The sequence below is a fragment of the Aquarana catesbeiana genome, linkage group LG11 (assembly GCF_042186555.1).
Source record: "Aquarana catesbeiana isolate 2022-GZ linkage group LG11, ASM4218655v1, whole genome shotgun sequence".
Classification (NCBI taxonomy): domain Eukaryota; kingdom Metazoa; phylum Chordata; class Amphibia; order Anura; family Ranidae; genus Aquarana; species Aquarana catesbeiana.
This window is the reverse complement of record NC_133334.1, coordinates 235,861,959-235,870,606: the sequence shown is the minus strand read 5'-3', so window position 1 is coordinate 235,870,606 and position 8,648 is coordinate 235,861,959. Positions and strand designations below refer to the sequence as shown.

At 40.2% G+C, this 8,648-nt stretch overlaps 1 protein-coding gene across 1 annotated transcript in view; it reads right to left on the bottom strand.

Moving 5' to 3' along the window:
- Positions 1–1,631: 1,631 nt before the first annotated feature.
- The window catches only part of GAN (gigaxonin), a 63,427-nt gene continuing 56,410 nt past the window's right edge, over positions 1,632–8,648 (bottom strand). Inside the window, exons 8-11 of the mRNA XM_073605533.1 lie at positions 7,638–7,774; positions 7,427–7,555; positions 5,403–5,512; positions 1,632–2,197 (exon numbers count right to left, since the gene is read on the bottom strand). Coding sequence (XP_073461634.1) covers positions 2,016–2,197; positions 5,403–5,512; positions 7,427–7,555; positions 7,638–7,774 — 558 coding nt within the window. The 3' untranslated portion in view covers positions 1,632–2,015. The remainder of the gene's footprint in view (positions 2,198–5,402; positions 5,513–7,426; positions 7,556–7,637; positions 7,775–8,648) is intronic.

Genomic DNA, 8,648 nt, shown 5'->3' with positions numbered 1-8,648 from the left:
AGTCTTACCTCTCTTTGTACTTTCTAACCAGTTTTTCTCATTTCTTCTTACTCTTTTCTCCCTGTTTCCCTCTGACTATGTAATAGCATGCGGCAGATGTAGTTTGAGAATTGATGTTTTAAGTAACAGACCAGATATGACTATGCGTCACTCACAGTGCTATGTATGGATATAATGTATGCAAAGGCTAAATTGTTGCTCTTATGTTGAATATTGTACATTACAATGCACAGGTTATGTCCATCTGCTGCTTGATACAATATAATAAAAATGTTATTTGAAAAAATATATATCAATCTTTTAAATAGATTAGATTTTTTTTATAAAGAAATAAAAAAACACATACAAGAGCCATACTTTTTATTTTCAAAGAACCATTCTGTTTTGCAGAAAGAAGAAAAAAAAAAAAAAAAAAAAAAAAAAAGAACACGTCCATTTTTACCTTTGCAAATAATATGAATTCTGGATCTTGTTCTCTTTGCTTTTACAGTCTCAGCCGTGCCCAGTGAAAATTATAAACATTTCGCTTACTCCTATGTCCTGCTGACAACAGTCATGTACCAAAACTGAACTGTCATTTACTAAACACATTGCTGCCATCTAGTGGTGAATAAGCAGCACTACTATAATTATGGAGTTGTGATGATATATTTTATTAGGATGTCATTGGTAACTAAAACAGTGGGTAGTAGTTCCTGTGGTTGAATTAGTGCTTTTGTGTAGGCCACAGCCAGTTTATATGTATTTGCCTACCTTGAAGCCCACTGAATCCTGGGTTTGAACCTCATTAGGATTACTGTAGCTGGTCTGATTTTCTTCCACAATCCCACAAATATATAGCTGAGTAAACTGGGTTTCACCCAAATAGGCCTATCCTGTGTATGACTAGGAGACACTGTTGTAATTAAATTCAGGGGCAGACAATGATGTTACGTGTTCAGTGCTCTTTGCAAAACTATGCAGAATAGTTCAGTGCTTTATGAGTAAAAATGTCAAACTAAAATACACTAATTCTATATTTTAACCCTAAAAATTGCACAAAACTGCTAGTTGCATACTTTCCAAAATTGTAAAAAAAAATGTAAACGGTAGGTAATAAAAAATTTGCATTTCAGAAAAAAATATGCAGTGTGCAGATATGGCTTTATTGCCAGCCTTCGCACACGATTAAAAAGTCCCATTGTGCGTCCACAATTTCCCTCAAGGCAACAAGCCAAAGTTAAACAGTCTGAATTTGGCACAAATGATAAATGTGTAATGCCTAGAAAAGCATTAGAGAACAAGAGCAGCAAGAAACACATTATGTTGCCCTGTCTGACAATATCAAGCTAGCTTAGTACCACCAGAAATGGATATGAACAGACCCACCAAAATACCCTTTGTGCAAAAAAAAAGACAAGTGAAGACAACACTGGATCCCGTTTAGTAAATAGAAAAGTACCTCAATAAAAACATCTCTAAAACAGAAATAGAAGATATGGCTGAATACTGAGTAAAAATTATTAATAAAACCAAATAAAATACTTTGATCCATTGCACGTGTCACCTAGGTTAAGCAGGTGTTAAAAGACAAAAGTAAATAAAATAAAAAGCTATGTTTTAAGGCAGGCACACATGAGTAACATACACTAACATTAGGTTGCCCTTTGTGGTGTGAAAATATTTTCTCTTGATAATTTGCATATTAAAGCCATTTCTTTCAGTACATTGCCTCATGCTTAAGTATTAAATTCTCAAACCCCCAGAAGCATAAAAGCAATGTAAAATATACACATACACAATATATTGATCCCAACACCCTGATATTTAGTGTGTGTCTTTTTCTCAAATAGTTTTTTTTTTTTCTTTGATCAGACTTTGACATCACAAACATAAACGGTGCTTTACAGGCCTCCAGTACATACCGGATGTATTATGTAGGCTGCAAGGTGATATATTCCTTTGTAGGATTTAGCATCAGCCTGCTGTTTTACATAGTAAAATGGCTGTTTACAAGGCTGAATGACCTAAGCTGCTCATGTGGGTGTGACTCGGATGCGGAAGAGTCCCTGCTGAAGCTGCAGCCGGAAAAGGCGACAATTGGCGATACGTAATGCAGCGCAGCCTGTGCGTCTGAGATCAGAGGGGAATAAAGGTTTGGTATGATGCCAGGTGCCTGTGCTCCTCTTAAATTCTCTCACGTAGTCATAACTTGTACCTAAAATAGAAAACAATATAGCCACAAAATAAATAATAATAATAATAATATTAATAATAATAATAATAATATAATACTAGACTAGCCGATGCCATTTCCTATAATATAGCTAAAGCCAAAAAAACTTTCAGTTTTAAGCTTTGGATAGAGTAGGGAAAGTCAAGATACCTCTGTTATGTGTTTATGGCTGTCTCTGTCTCCAATGAGGAAACTCACCCTTTCTATCCATTTTGTTAAGCAAAACATAAAGTGATGGGAAATTTAAAATTTTACAGTTGTCACTGTAACAGGAAAAAAGAGGATCTCTTTCCATTTTGACAGTTGTTCCTGTGACAACTAAGAAGGGAAATCTCTTCAATGGGGAAAATATATTATAAACAAAAAACATGACAAAACCCTACTAAACACTATACACACACACATACAGTATCTCACAAAAGTGAGTACACCCCTCACATTTTTGTAAATATTTTATTATATCTTTTCATGTGACAACACTGAAGAAATGACACTTTGCTACAATGTAAAGTAGTGAGTGTACAGCTTGTATAACAGTGTAAATTTGCTGTCCCCTCAAAATAAATTCAATACACAGCCATTAATGTCTAAATCGCTGGCAACAAAAGTGAGTACACCCCTAATTGAAAAAGTCCAAATTGGGCCCAAAGTGTCAAGATTTTGTGTGGCCACCATTATTTTCCAGCACTGCCTTAACCCTCTTGGGCATGGAGTTCCCCAGAGCTTCACAGGTTGCCACTGGAGTCCTCTTCCACTCCTCCATGACGTCATTACAGAGCTGGTGGATGTTAGAGACCTTGCGCTCCTCCACCTTCTGTTTGAGGATACCCCACAGATGCTCAATAGGGTTTAGGTCTGGAGACATACTTGGCCAGTCCATCACCTTTACCCTCAGCTTCTTTAGCAAGGCAGTGGTTGCCTTGGAGGTGTGTTTGGGGTTGTTATGTTGAATACTGCCCTGCGGCCCAGTCTCCGAAGGGAGGAGATCATGCTCTGCTTCAGTATGTCACAGTACATGTTGGCATTCATGGTTCCCTCAATGAACTGTAGCTCCCCAGTGCTGGCAGCACTCATGCAGCCCCAGACCATGATACGCCCACCACCATGCTTGACTGTAGGCAAGACACACTTGTCTTTGTACTCCTCACCTGGTTGCCGCCACACAAGTAAGTTTATCTTGGTCTCATCAGACTACAGAATATGGTTCCAGTATTCCATGTCCTTAGTCTGCTTGTCTACAGCAAACTGTTTGCGGGCTTTCTTGTGCATCATCTTTAGAAGAGGCTTCCTTTTGGGACGACAGCCGTGCAGACCAAATTGATGCAGTGTGCAGCGCATGGTCTGAACACTGACAGGCTGACCCCCAACCCCTTCAACCTCTGCAGCAATGCTGGCAGCACTCATACATCTATTTCCCAAGGACAACCTCCAGATGTGACGCTGAGCACGTGCACTCAACTTCTTTAGTCGACCATGGTGAGCGAGGCCTGTTCTGAGTGGAACCGGTCTTGTTAAACCGCTGTATTGTCTTGCCCACCATGCTGCAGCTCAGTTTCAGGGTCTTGGCAATCTTCTTATAGCCTAGGCCATCTTTATGTAGAGCAACAATTGTATTTATCAGATACTCAGAGAGTTCTTTGCCATGAGGTGCCATGTTGAACTTCCAATGACCAGTATGAGTGGGAGCGATAACACCAAATTTAATTGTTGAGTTATTTTGAGGGGACAGCAAATTTACACTGTTATACAAGCTGTGCACTCACTACTTTACAATGTAGCAAAGTATAATTTCTTCAGTGTTGTCACATGAAAAGATATAATAAAATAATTACCAAAATATCAGGGGTGTACTCACTTTTGTGAGACACACACAGTGCCCTGAAAAAGTATTCACACCCCTTGACATTTTCCACATTTTATCATGTTACAACCAGAAACGTAAATGTATTTTATTGGGATTTTATGTGATATACCAACACAAAGAGGCACATAAAACTGTGAAGTTGAAGGAAATTGATAAATGGTTTTCAAACTTTTTTTACAAATAAACATCTGAAAAGTGTGGTGTGCATTTGTATTCAGCCCCCTTTACTCTGATACCTCTAACTAAAATTTAGTGGAAACAATTGCCTTCAGAAGTCACCTAATTAGTAAATAGCGTCTACCTGTGCGTGTAATTTAATCTCATAAATACAGCTGTTCTGTGAAGCCCTCAGAGGTTTGTTAGAGAACCTTAGTGAACAAACGGCATCATGAAGACCAAGGAACACACCAGACAGGTTAGTGATAAAAGTTGTGAAGTTTAAAGCAGGGTTAGGTTATAAAAAAAAAATATCCCAAGCTTTGAACATCTCACGGAGCATTGTTCCATACTCTGTTTTCGGATGATGGTTTCGATTTTCCGTTCTCGTATCGAAATTGAAGAGTATGGCACAACTGCAAACCTACCAAGACATGACAAGACAAGCAGCCAAGAGGCCCATGGTAACTCTGGAGGAGCTGCAGAGATCCACAGCTCAGATGGGAGAATCTGTCCACAGAACTATTAGTCGTGCACTCCACAAATCTGGCCTTTATGGAGGAGTGGCAAGAAGAAAGCCATTGTTTAAAGAAAGCCATAAAAAGTCCTGTTTGCAGTTTGCGAGAATCCATGTGGGGGACACAGCAAACATGTGGAAGAAGATGCTCTGGTCAGATGAGATCAAAATTGAACTTTTTGGCCAAAAAGCAAAAACGCTATGTATGGTGGAAAAGGAACACTGCACATCCACCCTAAACACACCATCCCTACATGAAACATGGTGGTGGCAGCATCATGTTGTGGGGATGCTTTTCTTCAGCAGGGACATGAAAGCTGGTCAGAGTTGATGGGAAAATGGATGGAGCCAAATACAGGGCGATCGTAGAAGAAAACCTGTTAGAGTCTGCAAGACTTAAGATAGGGATGGAGGTTCACCTTCCAGCAGGACAACGACCCTAAACATACAGCCAGAGCTACAATGGAATGGTTTAGATCAAAGCATATTCATGTGTTAGAATAGCCCAGTCCAGACCTAGACCATAGAATGCATCAAGATTAAAACATTCTGCCTTTACACCTCCTTTAACCAGCCTGACCAACAACCTTTGAAGCTACAGCCCCCATCAGTTAGCATAACAGCCAGTTTAGGTGTATAATGTTAACTACCTGTGTCAAGGTCTCCAATAACATATATACTCGCTCCAATAGGCACTGCTCCATAGACAAAGGAAGAGCTTGTTGGAATACACAAATTCTGGTCATTTAGATAGATCCATCTGTAGGAAAAAGAAACATACACGGAAAACGGTAAACAATACGATACCAGGATGTTTTTATGAGTGGACGATTTGCATCCATTTAAAAAAATAAAAAATCTGATTAGGACTAAAAAGGTGTCAAATTCTACTAACTACGTCCCATAATCTGCTCACATATTAGTGTACATCATACTGGACTCAATAATGAGCGCAAAACTGCATATCCAAATTTGCTAGTTCATGCCAAGGTATACTATTATGTCTCTGCAGTAGGTATATTTCTTAAAACCAAGGTGTGGAATATTAACTGCACCAGTTAAAGCAAATTTTTCATTTATGTTAAAACAGAGCTGGACCCATTTAAAACATGTTAATCAGCGTGTGATAGAAGGATAGGTATTCCAAACTTTAACTGCATCTACAAGACAAGAGCCCAATGTTGAAGCAACCCAATATGGGACAGAGCAGGGGTCTCCCAAAGTTCTAAACGAAGGGCCAGTTTAGTGTCCTTCAGACTTTAGAGGGCCTGGACTGTGGGCAGCTGGAGAAGAAAAGTCCCCAGCATCAGTGGGAGTAAATGTCCCAGGCTTGGTGGTCTGTGGGAGTAAAAAATAGTGCTCTGTTGGGGTCAGTGGAAGAAATAGTGCCCATTCTTTGGCATCAGTGGGAGGAGTAGTGCCCCAATTTTGGTGTCAGTGGGAGGGATAGTGCCCCATTTTTGGTGTCAGTGGGAGGGATAGTGCCCCATTTTTGGTGTCAGTGGGAGGGATAGTGCCCTATTTTTGGTGTCAGTGGGAGGATGGTGCCTCACTATTGGTGTCAGTGTAAGTAACGGTGCCTTATCATTGGTGTTAGTGGGAGAACAGTGGCTGATATCAGTGGGAGGAATAGCATCCCAAGGGCTGGATAAAGGCAAGCAAAGGGCTGTAGCCCATTGGGATAAAGCACACTGTGATGTTGTTGGGGGGTTTTCGTTTATTGGAAATGCTTCCCAGTGAGTTCAGTTCACTCCAGAAATGCTGTTCAAAGCCTTGCTGGCCCACTTTTATTAATAATAAGGTTCACACAGAAAATCTGTTTCCAATGTAGGCGTTTCCACCATCAACACAAGCATAAATTACATTCAGCCTTGTGGTTCTTTCTAGCAGTGCTGCTGCTTAGGCCTTTTGCTCCTTGGTCCTCCAGACCATATAATACTGCAACACAGTGCTCCTGTACAAGCTTTGTGCCTCAGCTGTTTTCCAGTTACTTGCTGCTCTGTCACCAACTGTACCTGCACTGTGCAGACATACATGCCCTGGCTGCCCTATGCAGCCTCTCCGACTCCTGGGAAGGATTGGGGTCCTTCGGACCCCTATGTAGAGACCTCCTGTCTCTCTGGCGGAGCCCCGAACTATTGTCAGGTCCTAGATTATAAAGTCTGTAAATACCTGCACATTCAGCCTGCTGCTTTCTGGCATGACCCAGACGCAGGATTGGAGACTCCTTCCCTCCCAAAGTACTTCAAAAGTCTCCGAGTTCCAGACCCAGATTCAGAAGAAACAAAACCCAGAGAAAGATGAAAAAACTCTCTAAACTGACATTCTGGAGTTCCTCATTCTGCATATGCGCAAACCTTGTGTCACTTTCTCTTATGTTTTCACAGTGGCAGAGCATTGCACTGCCACAATACATAATGTAGATAGTAGCTAGCAAGCTTAATGTGGATGCAGCTTGCAAAGCCTGTAGATGGCTAATAATCATGTATGCAGTTTGCAAGAATTCAAAATGGCGATTAAGATTCTGAGGGAAAAAAAAAAGTTCTCACTTTCTCCACATCAAACATAAATCCTGGAGCCCTTCACCATATGAGAAACCTAGGTGACACATACTGTATACACCATCCACAAATCTTAACCACCACTGCCTGACCTTCTAAACATCAAAATGTACCTTTTAAAGTCATCATGATAGAATTCGGATTTACAAGCCACCATTTCACTGTTCTGTTCATTTTCCCGACTTCTGACTCCACCAAAGACATAAAGTTCCATACCGACCCCGCATGCTACTGCCCCAAACCTGCAGAGAAAATACAAGTTACAGAAGATACAGTTAACAGGAAGAGTTTCTCCATAAAATCACAACAGGCTTTCCCTCTCACCTTCTTTCTTTCAGGGGGCATATTGCTGTCCACTGCTGTGTTTTGGAATCATAACACTCAACGGACTCAAAAAGCTTTCCATATGATCCTCCTCCCATTGCATAGATTTTCTTCTTCATTGTGGCATAGCAGCCAATCTGAGATTAACCAACAAATGTCAAGTCAACACATGCAGACTCTACAAATAAAAACTTTTTTTTCACAATGCTTAGCCCACGTCTGCAGATAGTAGTTTAAAAAACGGTGTTGTGTAAAGTAGATTGATACTCGATTTAAACAGTTCTTCAGTGCCTGCTCACACTGCACACTTTCCAGGTCATTTGGAACAAGGCACTTACAGTATGTGTAGTATATATCTCCATCGATATCTCAAAAGGATGGGCTACCACACATTCTTGTTGAGATGCAGTTCCTTGAAAAAGTGGCTGGCTGCATAGTTCTCAGAAACGTAGAGCCCACTGAATTTTTGGCAGGATCAACAAGTTATTTCTTGAATTTATTGATAAGATATACAGTGCATTGAAAAACTATTCATACCCCTTGAAATTTTCAAACATTTTGTCATGTTACAACCAAAAACGTAAATGTATTTTACTGGGATATTATGTGATAGACCAACACAAAGTGGCACATAATTATGAAGTGGAAGGAAAATAATAAATGGTTTTCAACATTTTTTACAAATAAATATCTGAAAAGTGTGGCGTGGATTTGTATTCAGCCCCCCTGAATCAATACTTTGTAGAACCACCTTTCGCTGCAATTACAGCTGCAAGGCTTTTTGGGGATGTCTCTACCAGCTTTGCACATCTAGAGAGCCATTTTTGCCCATTCTTCTTTGCAAAATAGCTCAAAGCTCTGTCAGATTTGATGGAGAGCGTCTGAACAGCAGTTTTCAAGTTTTGCCACAGGTTCTCAATTGGATTTAGGTCTGGACTTAACTGGGCCATTCTAACACATGAATATGCTTGGATCTAAACCATTTCAATGTAGCTCTGGCTGTATGTTTAG